The sequence below is a fragment of the Xyrauchen texanus genome, chromosome 2, assembly GCF_025860055.1.
Source record: "Xyrauchen texanus isolate HMW12.3.18 chromosome 2, RBS_HiC_50CHRs, whole genome shotgun sequence".
NCBI classification, from domain to species: Eukaryota; Metazoa; Chordata; class Actinopteri; order Cypriniformes; family Catostomidae; genus Xyrauchen; species Xyrauchen texanus.
In genome coordinates, this window is record NC_068277.1 from 11,694,506 (window position 1) to 11,707,839 (window position 13,334).

General features: G+C 37.2%; 1 protein-coding gene across 1 annotated transcript; it reads left to right on the forward strand.

The window, feature by feature from the left end:
• The first annotated feature begins 743 nt into the window (after positions 1–743).
• Positions 744–12,315, forward strand: LOC127660560 (hepatocyte nuclear factor 4-beta-like). Its single transcript, XM_052150888.1, is given in 9 exon segments — positions 744–1,105; positions 1,108–1,155; positions 3,824–4,007; positions 5,178–5,272; positions 5,449–5,552; positions 6,177–6,326; positions 6,441–6,528; positions 9,242–9,394; positions 11,064–12,315. Coding segments are annotated over 9 exon segments (1,185 nt in total). The 5' UTR covers positions 744–1,062; the 3' UTR covers positions 11,384–12,315.
• Positions 12,316–13,334: the final 1,019 nt, after the last annotated feature.

Here is a 13,334-nt window from a genome sequence, read left to right on the forward strand (position 1 = left end):
GCTCAGTGGTTGAGGCTCAGGCTTACTGGCCAGAAGGTTGGGGGTTCAAGCCACCAAGATGCCACTGTTGGGCCCTTGAGCAAGGCACTTAATTCAAATAGATATAAATCATAACATAAATGTAAATGTAAATAAATCTGGTCAACCTTTTCGGTTTCAATTCATGATTTCTGAATAGGGAATTTCTGAGGCATATTTCTATTTGTATGTCAGGAACAAATCTTTTTGAATTAATAGAATTAAAGATTTAACCTAATAGTGTGCAAATGTCTCCATTAAGCCCCTCAACGCAGGGAGTGATAATTCACTACCGTACTTTAGCAAGTATTATAGACATTTTCAGAACTTTTCCAGGCCTAAAAAACTTTTTAAACACCATCGTGGGAATCCTGGCTTTCAAAGGCAGTACGACATAGTAACATAGTAACATTGCCTCAACCAATGGTGTCTCAACCACATTTTTTTTCTTTTTTTTTCAATTCCATTTGGTGATGCACCTCTAAAAGTGGAAACAAAATAAAGTCAAATAAACGTTAAATGTGAAGCAAAAGACAAACTGAAACATGCCCTGTTATTTTTCAATAAACATGAGCTTGACGTTATTTGCCACCTGAAGAGTGAGTCACGTTTACCTGCTTTAGAGGCCACCCCTTTATGATCCCGACTACACTGATAAGAGAATAACAAACACACAGACATTTGGCAAAATCTCAGCCCCTCTCTCACTCTAGCTCAGAGGAGTCTTGAATATTAAATATCTTTAGCAAATCCAGGATCTCTGCTTCAGTCCCTGGGTGTGGGCAATTTGTAATGTGTGGAACAGAGGATCTCTAGAAAAATTCCTCTTTGTCGTTGGAGGTAAAATTCCAACATTTGAAGTCCATTTTAAGGGAAAAGAAGAGTAACAGAGCCAAGAGCACACCGATATGCAAAAGGTGAATTGTTTACCAGCTCGGAGGGACTGAAATAGTCACTAAGTGAAACACAAGCGGTGGTGTTTCTCATATACAAAAGAGCATTAGGCCAAATCCAAACCCTTGCCTGAGAAGACATCACCACACCATGAAGATCTCCGGGACTTCACTGGACCTGAGTGTAGCTGAATATGTAGTGTGCTAGAATTTGCCGGTCTATGTATGCTCCCTGTACAAACAGGTATGTGTGACCTCTGATCTACTAACATATTACACAGCTAGCACAACATTATACTGAAGAACCTCTCCTGTATCTAAAGGATTAAGACAAGGACCAAAATTGATTGATATTCCATATGAGATGAATAGACACTAAATGCATGGTTGACTTCAATCATAAACACAGAGATAAATGTTTACAGGTTTATCAGCAGTCTTTATGTGTGTCTGCTGCTAATGAACATGGAGAACTGAGATGCAAGCCCAGAAGGGCATGTGTTTTACCACACTTACATACGTGTTCAGTCCTCTCACTCAAAGAGCAGGGCACAATAGCAAATTTACAACTGACATGAGATGCTGCTACTTATATTACTATCTAGCCATAAGAGTACTTTCAAACAGCAATGCTCAAACCACTTCACCTGTTCCTACTTTCCATTATAATCAAATTTCCTATAATCATTAGAAGCTCTGCTGAATCAGATGATCAACGCATACATGCGTGGGTGACAAAAGCAATGTAGACTCTTAATATAATATTTCTGCACTTTAAACCCAAAGGCAATCTGTATGTTAGAGTATATTACCTCTCTGAGAAGGTTTAAAGCACGGAGTGTATTATTTGCATGCATAGGTTTAATTCCTGGATTGCCTAACTAAGTTGAGAATGGGCGTGACGGTCACTGGCAGGATACATACCAGTGGCAATCAAATTCCCTAGTGCAACACGTGATGAAATTGAATTAAAATGTAGCTAACACTGCGAAATTGCCAGGGAAATGGAGGTAGAATGAGTCTCTTCACTGGCCTGTTTAATTAAATGAAGTTTCTTCTTTCTCAAAGTTACATGGACGCATGGACGTCAAAAGCGCAGTTGGTGATTGGATACATTTCCTCCGTTTACAGTGGAATCGCCATTTTTTATGTCAAGAAAAATACCTGGCACGAGAGATTAATCAATATGTTAGGCCTATATTGATAAACATTTCTGATTAATTAGTGGTCGTGTTTACATTGTTAATTTACTCTGAAATAAAAGCTGCTGTGGTCATTAAGCCCTCTCAGCTATAATTACTTATAATAAGTTATTACTGTGGTCGTGTTTATACTGTGTCAGAGTCGCACTATATTCAACTTTCCACTACACAGATATTGTGGACAACTTTGAGTGATACAGAGAGCACATATGAGGAACTTCTAGTCTTGTAACTGTAACACAGACACACTATAACTATACTAACTGTTTAACAGTCAGAAAACATTAATTTGTAAAAGTAGGGGTGTACAAAGTATCTAAAAAGAAAGGGAGATGCAATTATAAGATATATAAGCTAGGCTTATGAATATTAATTACATGCCGTGATGTCATCTAATTAATATACAATTAATGAGGCACCAGGATTGAAACTCCCTGCTGTCACGCGGCCAATACTACAGTAAGCTACAGGCTTTTGCTTTGTCTTAAAATGATCGTTTTACATGAACGGCTGCATTTTTTTTCTCACTTCTCAGTGCAATTCTTAAAAAGAAATAATGTAAGAATTATTTCCCTATAAAGTGTGTGTGGGTGGGGTTCTAATTAAAACTGTAAATTCTCTTGCTAGTCTTAAAGGGATAGTTCACTAAAAATGAAAATTCTCTCATCATTTACTCACCCTCATGCCATCCCAGATGTGTATGACATACACACTACTCAGACTACATCTGCCATATCTGTCTATAGCACAAACAGGAAGAGTGGTATGGTAGTATGTCATTCCGAAATCAGCTGACTTTCTTTCTTCTGCTGAACACAAAGATTTTCAGAAGAATATTTCAGCTCTTTAGATCCTCACTACAAGTGAATGGGTACTAACATTTTAAGCTCCAAAAATGCACATAAATGCAGCATAAAAGTAATCCATAAGACTCCAGTGGTTAAATCCATATCTTCAGAATTTATATAAGTGTGGGTGAGAAACATCAATATTTCAATCCTTTTTTTTTTGCAATAAATTCTCCCTGCCCAATAGATATGCATGAAGAATGTAAATCGCCAAAAACAAATCAAGAAGAATGTGGAAGTGCATGTGGACATTTATAGTAAACAAAATGGCTTAAATATTGATCTGTTTCACACCCACACCTATAATATGGATTTAATGGCTGGATTACTTTTATGCTAGCTTTATGTCCTTTTGAAGCTTCAACATTTTGGTACCCATTCACTTGCATTGTGAGGACCTACAGAGCTGAAATATTTTTCCAAAAACCTTTGTTTGTGTTCTGCAGAAAATAAGTTTTTTTTAGTGAACTGTCCCTTTCAGAGCATTTGATTGGACAAAATGACTGAGTGCAGTGTGTGTGTCATCAATAATTGTGTCCATTTTGCTGGAGGAGACGGTGAATTTTAAATATGTATATCTGCTAAAAAATACATTTTGTCCATGTTTAGGCCTAGGTGTACACTAGCATGTGGCTTCAAAGCTAACATTGACTTTGATTTAATTAATTTCTCTTTATAAGTATTGAAAATAATTTATAATCTTATTGGTTTAAATATTTATGATTTATATATTTAAATAATTTATATATGAGATATAAATATAAGAGTTTAGTTTCATGTTTATGCATACCTTTTATAGCAATCTGCTGTCAAACAGATGCTAGGCTTCAAAATATATTTTGTCCACTTTTTTCCATCTAAGAACCACTAATACCTCACTCCATGCCTGCTTCCGAACCATTACCTTTGCTGCAGCAGAGCAGCGTGAACCTCTGTGCCATCTGCGCAGACAGGGCTACAGGGAAACATTATGGTGCAGCGAGCTGTGATGGTTGTAAGGGATTCTTTCGAAGGAGTGTACGCAAGAACCATACTTACACATGCAGGTGAGAACACAATCAGACTGATAAATGTCCACCAAATATGCACGGTACACTTGCAAATCATTTTTGTATCCAACATCAGCTACATCAAACATGTTTTGCCTTGATTATTTGCAGTAAAAGCAGTGGAATGAGTTGAGTTAGTCGGCATAAGTCTGCATATACATGAAATAATAATAAAGGGTCTTTTAGGTCTTCTGACGGATATCTTCTCTGACCTATTAAATGGATAGTTCACCCAAAATTGAATGTTCTCTCATCATTTGGTCACCCTTATGCCATCTCTGTATGACTTTCTTTCTTCTGCAGAACACAAATGAAGATTTTTATAAGAATATATAAGCTCTTAAGGTCCATAAAATGCAAGTGAATGACGATTAAATTTTTAAGCTCTAAAAATCACATAAAGGCAGCATTAAAGTAATCCATATGACTCCATTGGTTTAATTCATATCTTCAGAAGTGATATAATAGGTGTGGGTGAGAAACAGATCCATTTTTAAATCCTTTTTCACTATAAATCTCCATTGTGAAAAAGGATTTTAAAATGTATCTGTTTCTCACCCAAAGTGATTGGATAATTTCAGAAGACATGGATTAGACCAATGGAGTCACATTAATTACTTTAATAGCTTGAAAATGTCTGGTCAGACCTTCAGAGACCTACAGAGCTTCTAAAAATCTTCATTTGTGTTCTGCAAAAGAAAGAAAGTCATACACATCTGGGATGGCATGAGGGTGAGTAAATGATAAGAGAATTTTCATTTTTGGGTGAACCTTTTAAGTTCTCATTTACTATAACATGTTTAATATTTATCAGTAAGAGCATATTGAAAGTCAGTGTAGGTTCTCAGAGATTTTGGTTGTGTCCAACAAGACAACTGTAACTGCCGACTAGGTGAGACAGAACATCACAAGTTGATTTCACAGCTTAGTTTATACAACGGTAATGTTATTTCACAGTTTCACAGGAGCTGGCAGCTACACACTGTCTTGATACGACCTCATCTATACATGGTCACAGATGTCTGTGTCCTATAAAAACTCTGTGATCTGTGACCACCTTAATCAGAACCTGTATGAGTGTGACATGAAGTGTTTCATTGGATTTCTCCTCCGTCTCTGCAAATGTGAGAATTATATGTATTTTTGTCTTTTTGTATGTGTGTGTAGGTTCAGTAGACAGTGTGTGATGGACAAAGACAAAAGAAACCAATGTCGCTACTGCAGACTTCGAAAGTGCTTAAGAGTTGGCATGAGGAAAGAGGGTAAAATATTAAAGATGTCGATTTCATTTTAGATAATGTTTGTTTATGATAATGAATTTGAAGAGTTTCTTTACAGAAGTTTCTACAAGATCTGGAATCAGCTTGCATATAAACTAATTGAGTTATTGGAATTTTCCCATTACATATGAATACAGATCTCTCCTTGTGTATCTTAGCTGTTCAAAATGAGCGTGACCGTATCAGCTGTCGTAGAGAGGGCCAAGGGGTGGGAACGCTCACCATCGATGTGTTGCTGCAGGCAGAGGCCAGTACTCATCAGGCAAGCTTTCTGCAGAAGTCATTTTGAAAACATCATGAATATAATATTTTTTCTCACACATCATACTGATAAACTGTTTAGATGTCCTAGTAAAGATTTAAAGGGATAGTTCACGCAAAAATGAAAATTCTCTCATTATTTACTTACCATCATCCCATCGCAAATATGACTTCCTTGTGCTGAATACAAATTAAGATTTTAAGAAAACATTTCAGCTCTGTGGGTCCATACAATGCAAGTAAATGCATACCAAAATTCTGAAGCTCCAAAATGCACATAAATGCTAAATAATTTATAAAAAATAAAAATGACCTTGGCAATTGTTATAATTGGCTCATTGTGATTACAGCCTATTTAATTAAGATTAGCAATTAATTTGTGCTAGTTCTGAGGGCTTTAGTGTAGTAACACCTATACATTCACACTGCATGTCAAAAGAATGCACAATAATTAACTGGATGATTGGCATAAAGTATGAGCCAAAAACAATGCACAGCAATAAGTCATTGCAAGTTTTCTTCCAATTCAGACATACTAGTCTTTTAGTTACAGTCTAGCTTAAGTTATGGTTTTGTCCTACTGTACTGACTGTACTGTAAAGCTCAGTCATGCTGCTTTCCACAGCACCTCTCCCTGAATCCCATGAGGGACATCAACACCAAGAAGATAGCCAGCGTGGGTGATGTGTTTGAGTCCATGAAACAGCAGCTCCTTCTCTTAGTGGAATGGGCAAAGCACATCCCTGAATTCTGTGAGCTTTCCGTGGATGACAGGGTATGCCTATACCTGCTTGTATTCATTCAATCATGTGCTTTTAGTTGTCTATGGCAGGAGCTATGAGCGAAATGCTGTTTGTGTGTGTATCTACGTGTATGTATCTATGTGCAGGTCGTGCTGTTGAAAGCTCACTCTGCAGAACACCTCATCTTAGGGGTGGCACGTCGATCACTGCCCTACAATGATGTCATCCTGTTGGGTAAGGGAGTGGCGGAATTGGGCTCACTTGTACAGTGCTGTGGGAAAGTATTTGCCCCTTTTCTGATTTCTTCCGTTTTTCTGTATTTTTATTTCTAAATTGTTTTAGATCTTTAAACGATATACAACATAAAACAAAGGCAACCGGAGTAAACACAAAATACAGTTTTAAAATATATATATATATCTCTTTTTTTCTTTTTTTTTCTTTTTTTTTTATTGAAGTAAAGAATTTTATCCTACAGTATGTGAAAAACGAACTGCCCCTTTAAACTTAATAGCTGGTTGTGCCACATGTAGAATCAACAACTGCAACCAAACACTTCCGATAACTGGAGATCAGTCTTTCACAACACTGTGGTGGAATTTTGGCTCACTCTTCTTTGTAGAACTGCTTTAGTTCAGCCACATTGGGGGGGGGGGGGGAGTTTCGTGTATGAACTGCCTATTTAAGGTCCTTCTACAGCATCTCAATCGGGTTCAAGTCAGGATTTGACTAGGCCACTCCAAAACTTATTTAGCTTTTTTTGAGCCATTCATAGGAGGACTTCCTCCTTTAGGATTTTCTGGTAGAGAGCAAAATTAATGTTTCCCTCAATTATTGCAAGCCGCCCTGGTCCTGAAGCAGCAAAGCATCCCCACACCATCTCACTCTTTTTGAGGAATTCTGTGTTTGATTTACACCAGATGTAACAGGACCCCTGTCTTCCAAACAGTTTCACTTTCGACTCATCAGTCCACAGAACATTCTCCCAATAGGTTTGAGGTGATTTGTCAAAATTCAGATGAGCCTTAATGTTCTTCCTGGTTTGCAGGGGTTTTTGCCTCGCCACTCTTCCATGGATGGCGTATTTGGCCAGTGTCTTTCTGATAGTGGAGTCATGAACAGTGACATTTATTGATGTGAGAGAGGCCTGCAGATCCTTGGATGTTGTCCTTGGCTTTTTTGTGGCTTCCTGGATGAGTCGTCACTGTGCTCTTGGAGGAATTTTGGAAGGTCGGCCACTTCTGGGAAGGTTCACTATTGTTCCAAGTTTTCTCCATTTGGAGATAATGGCTCTCGATGTGGTTCTTTGGAGTCCCAGAGCCTTTGAAATAGTTTTGTAACCCTTCCCAGACTGATGTATTTCAATCACCCTTTTTACTCATAATTTCTGGAGTTTCTTTCGACCTTGGCATAGCGTGCTACTGAGACCATTTAGCCAACTACATGCTGCTGAAAAAAGTTCTATTTAGGTGTTGATTTGATTGAACAGGGCTGGTAGTAATCAGGCCTAGGCAATGTATTATGAGATATACACAAAAACAGAAGAAATCAGGATGGGGTCAAATACTTTTCCATAGCACTGTAAATGTGTGGTTACCTAAATGTTCAATATAGAGTATATAGCTCTTTTTACAATTATTATTCTAAAGCAGCTTTACACAGAGAGAGAAAAAAACAGAAAAATGATGCCTTACAAACAAACAAAAGTGTTTATTTCTCAGGGCATTTTTTTCTTCCAAGAGTCAGTTTCAGCATAGTCACATACCCTTAAGCCTTAGCTTGAAAAAAATAAAGAAATAAAAACAAAATAACTGAACATTTCCACCTATATTTGCTTGTCCCACAATTTGGGGTAATTTGTCACAGTGGAACTTACAGTGGAATTAGTGTTATGTGCATATTGGGAGAAACACATTCCCCTATCACAAAAAAATCACCTCTCTTGAAATATTTGCCTTCATTAAAGGGATAGTTCACCCCAAAATGAAAATTCTGTCATCATTTACTCACCCTCATGCCATCCCAGATGTGTATGACTTTCTTTATTCTGCAGAACACAAACAAATATATATTATAAGAATATCTCAGCTCTGTAGGTCCATTCAGTGCAAGTTAATGGTGGCCAAAATTTTGGAGCTCCAAAATGTAAATAAAGGTACCATAAAAGTAATCCATGCCACTCCAGTCGTTAAATTCATGTCTTCTGAAGCGATATTATAGGTGTGGGTGAAAAACAGATCAGTATTTAAATCCTTTATTTTACTATAAACCTGCTCTTTCACTTTCAAAATGTGAATGAATGTGAAAGTTGAGATTTATAGTAAAGGACTTAAATTGATCTGTTTCCCACCTACACTCATCAAATCACTTTTGAATATATGGATTTAACCACTGGGGTTTTATGGATTACTTTGGCCTTTAAGTGATCTTTGGAGCTTGAAAGATCTGGTCACCATTCACTTGCATTATATGGACCTACAGAGTTCAGATATTCTTCTAAAAAATCCTTGTTTGTGTTCTGCAGAAGAAAGAAAGTCATACACATCTGGGATGGCATGAGGGTGAGTAAATGGTGAGAGAATTGTCATTTTGGGGTGAACTATCCCTTTAAACAGCCTATTAAAAAGCTTGTATAATATAGTTTACCCCTGCCTGCTTATATGCCAGTGCAGTTTACTTAAGTTCTATTGTTTACCCAAGAGCTATTACAAAAATATGATGATTACTGGTGAGGGACTATTCTAATTTAAGAGCATTTTGAACTAGATGTTTGAAACCACCATGCAAAACCTCTGCTGGAGAAAACACACATTTGCGACTTGGACTTTTGACTCCAAATGTTATCATTAATGAGATACAGCCCTTATGACAACTTACCCATGTGTCAGCTTGCCTCGGTCTCCCCAATAATTTAAGCCATATCAGTCTTTATAATGTCTTTTCACAGGAAATGACTTCATCGTTCCTGTGAGAGGGAATGAGCAGGGGATGTCCAAGGTAGCAGATCGTATCTTGGAGGAGCTGGTGAGACCTCTGAAAGAGCTCAGCATCAGAGACACAGAATTTGTCTGTCTCAAAACCATTGTCTTCTTCGCCCCAGGTTAGTCAGGGATCATCACTGAGGGCCGAGACCCAGATCTCGGTGGTACGCTTCCAAACACAGTGTCTGTGCCAGGAGCTTTTGTACTTGTTCTTGGCACAACTTTGTTGTACCGTCTTCTTTGTTTTTGGCATGTTCTATGTGGATCTATTAATATCTGATACATTGCTGAATTGGATTGGAGAGTTGGAGATTTTACTACCTGTTGGCCTAAAGGTCTTATTATAAAGCTAGAGCCAAGTTAGTCTGAGATTGTTGCTTAGACAAATATATTCACTCACAGACAATCAAGCACATCATATACAAAAGGAGCTTTTCCAACAATGGTTACCCTTGGTGAACCATACCATTCTGTACCGATCTAAAATTGGGGACACAGTTTTGGTTTCTTTTTTGTTTGTGGTGCTGCAAAATCAGGATTAGAATGGACTCAAGGGGGAAGAAATCTCACAATTACGAACCATGTTCAAACGGAAATTCTCCTGGAACCATTACTCACCATGCTCACGTTTGTCCCAATGATGGAAAAGCGCCTAAAGACATTTGTGCACCCTTCTAAAAAGACCAGCTTAACCAGCATGTAGTTCCCACAATGGTCTAAGTTGGTTTATGATGGTTAGTGCTGGTTTGGTTATAGTCTAGCTGGTAAACCAGCATAGCCATTTTTCAGCAAAACCTAGAATGTTTTGTCTTATCAGGCTGTTTAAAGGCTGGTGCAGACACCAACACACCCCATGCTTGGGGACCAGCAACCTAAACACAACATAAGATGGTGACCAGCAATGCTGTTCTTTACAACAGGGCATACAGAGATTTGAACAGTGTTGGGTAGTAATGGTCTACATGTTAGCTGGATTACATAATTAGATGGACAAATAACAAATAGTTTATTTAATGTTTACAAATGTTTAATTTACCCTATAAGCTCTGAAGGTATTATTAAAGATTTCCTGTTTCAGTGGCATACCCAAAATTAAAGGCTTGTAAATTGATAAAGAAGAAAAAAAACAAGGAGGGTCAAGTGTTTGGTATTATTGTAAAGAAAACTTTAAAAAAATGTTAATGATATAGATTATGATACATTCTGAGACTCTCAGCCTTAGAAACTGCTGACATATCAATACAACATAATAACTGTAATAGAAGTGTAATAAGAAATGTAATAAGTAATCCAAACGTTATAACATTACATTACCTAAAAAGTGTTATATATTATAGATCACATTACTGATTACAATTTTAGTCATGTAATTTGTAATTAGTTCCACATTACATTTCAGAAGTAATCTACCCAACACTGGATATGAAGCATCCATCAACAAAATGGTGAATGTGATCTCAGAGAGTACCTTCACCAATAAGTTTTTAATTGCAGTGCTGGGTAGCAATGGATTACATGTAATCCATATTATGTAATCAGATTACAAATTGAAGTACTTGTAATTATATTTAATTCAATTTTAAAATACTCGTGACCAGATTACAGTTACTTTTTATCTTTTTATGGATAACAGATCAGATTAGATTACTTTAAAATGTAATCCAACAGATTACATTACTGACTACCATTTTTGTAACATTATTTGTAATCAGTACCACATAACAATTCAGAAGTAATCAAACCAGCACTGTTTAATTGTAATATGTCACTGAACCCTGTCTGTTTCAGACTGCCCTGGACTACAGTGTGCCCAGGCAGTGCGCCGGCTGCGATTCCAGTCCCAGGTGTTGTTGGATGAGGCCACTAGCGAGCAGCGAGGGCGATTTGGGGAGCTGCTGTTGCTGTTGACCACACTTCAGAGTGTGGCCTGGCAGATGGTGGAGCAGTTGCAGCTAATGCATCTCCTGGGCAAGGCCAACGTGGACAGCCTGTTGATGGAGATGCTACTGGGAGAGGAGGCAGCCAGAGGATCTGAATCACTGCAGGCCTCAGTTATCAAATTAACTTGTTGTTCCCCTAGAAAGGAAGAAAAACAAATGAGATCTTAAATATCTCAATTGACAGTGAAGAGATTATATTAAGAGCAAACTGTGACATTTGATTAAGTCTCTTGCTACTCAGTTTTTACTTCTGAAAAGATACTAATGTCTGCTACCAATAGTAATAGATTTCCATATACAGTTTACATACAGGACATACGGTAAGAATTTAGACAAAATGTTATTTCTCTTATGGAATTTTAGGGTAAACATCTTAGACAAAGTTGATACTTCAATGAATCATAACTGAGAACTTTATTAAGTCTCTGAAGCTATGAAAGAGCAATCTCTGAGTGGTCAAATTTACCTTTGAGTTGCCACATTGCTGATTAATGGTCAGTATATAAAGTCTTGTGTTTAGGCAAGCAGTGCTGGTCCTAACCATCATGGAAAGTTAGACGTTCTCCAGCATAAACTTCAGTGAACTTAGAGCTGATTAAGATTATAGAGGGTCTCAGTTCAGAGTCCATCTGTCTCAGTCGAAGCTTCCAAGTTTAAGATAAGACTCAACATCAGTCCTTTAAGGAAGTTGAAGCTCTCTCTGCCTTACCTGCAGCTGCAGTATGAACAGGTTGAAAAAGCAATAATGGTATAAAACAGTGAGTGTGCTCTTTTTTGCCTCTCTGTTGAGTCAAATCCTGAGCCACAAATACTCTATACATCTACAGAGCCTGTCCTCTCCAAAGAAATAGTGACAGAGCATATCCCACAGCCTAACATCACATCAGTGATCCTCCCTGTACCCTCGTGTGAGTATCTGGAGCTCAGGTAGCTAGTAAACTGTCAATCCTAGGTGTGGGCAATGTGATAAAAATTGTATTTCAGGATTTGAATAATTTTCTTTCATGATAACGATATATATCACAATATAATATTTTTGGGGGAAAATTAATACAAATGTGTTTATATTAAATAACCATATTGTAATGGCTATTTCTGGATAATCAAGTCAGTGAATTAAATACTTTTATAAATGAAAACTACTTCCTCTTATATAATTTACTCTTTTTTGGAACTTGACCAAAATAGTCAAAGTAAAAAATAAACACACACTCAACTCAAATCAACACTAGTTAATGCTGAATTTCACATTGGTCTATACAATGCAAGTAAATGGGTACCAAAATATTCAGATATGTTGTTGACCAATATTATGATAATGTAACAAAGAAATAATACAGAAGTTAAAAAAATATCCAACAAAATTATGTTGGGCTTTCTAGCAGTTTGAGATGTTTGACTTCCTCCATAGTGCTTTAAGGTAAAAACCTCTGATTTCAGAATGGGTTACATAAGTTTTGTGGTCTGTGTGGCAAGTCCAGCAGGCTTCCCGATATTTGTGCATCAGAGACTGAGCGAGATTCCTCGTGTTACTCAATCTGGCTTTACTTGATACCACGGTGCAGACCACAAAACTTGCATGACCCATTCTGAATTCTGAGTTTTTTACCTTACATGAAAGACAGATGTGCATGAGAATATGAGAAGCATATTAAGCACTTATGAAGCGCTGAACACAAGGTGAATGCCATTGAATTTGGAAAAATTTGAAAATGCCAGAAAAAAACTGAACATATTTCTTCAAGTCTCACGTGAAGCACTGCCCACTGATAGATAACGTGGTCCCAAACATGTGGATATTTACGTATTGCAATGTACATGATATAGCAAAATATCTATCGATTGACACTTTATATCGTCACCACAAAATATATTGTCATTTTCCCCAGCCCTAGTCAATCCTATACAATTTTAAAGGAGAGCTCAGCCAAACATGACAATTCTGTTATCATTTACTCACCCTGATGTTGTTTTAAACATGTATGACTTTCTTTATTCTATAGAACACAAAAGAAGATATATTGCAGATTGTTCACGCTGTTCGTTTTCATAAAATTAAATCATATAGTGACCAAAAAGTACCGTAACGTTCCACAGAAGTAGTCCATATGACTTGAAT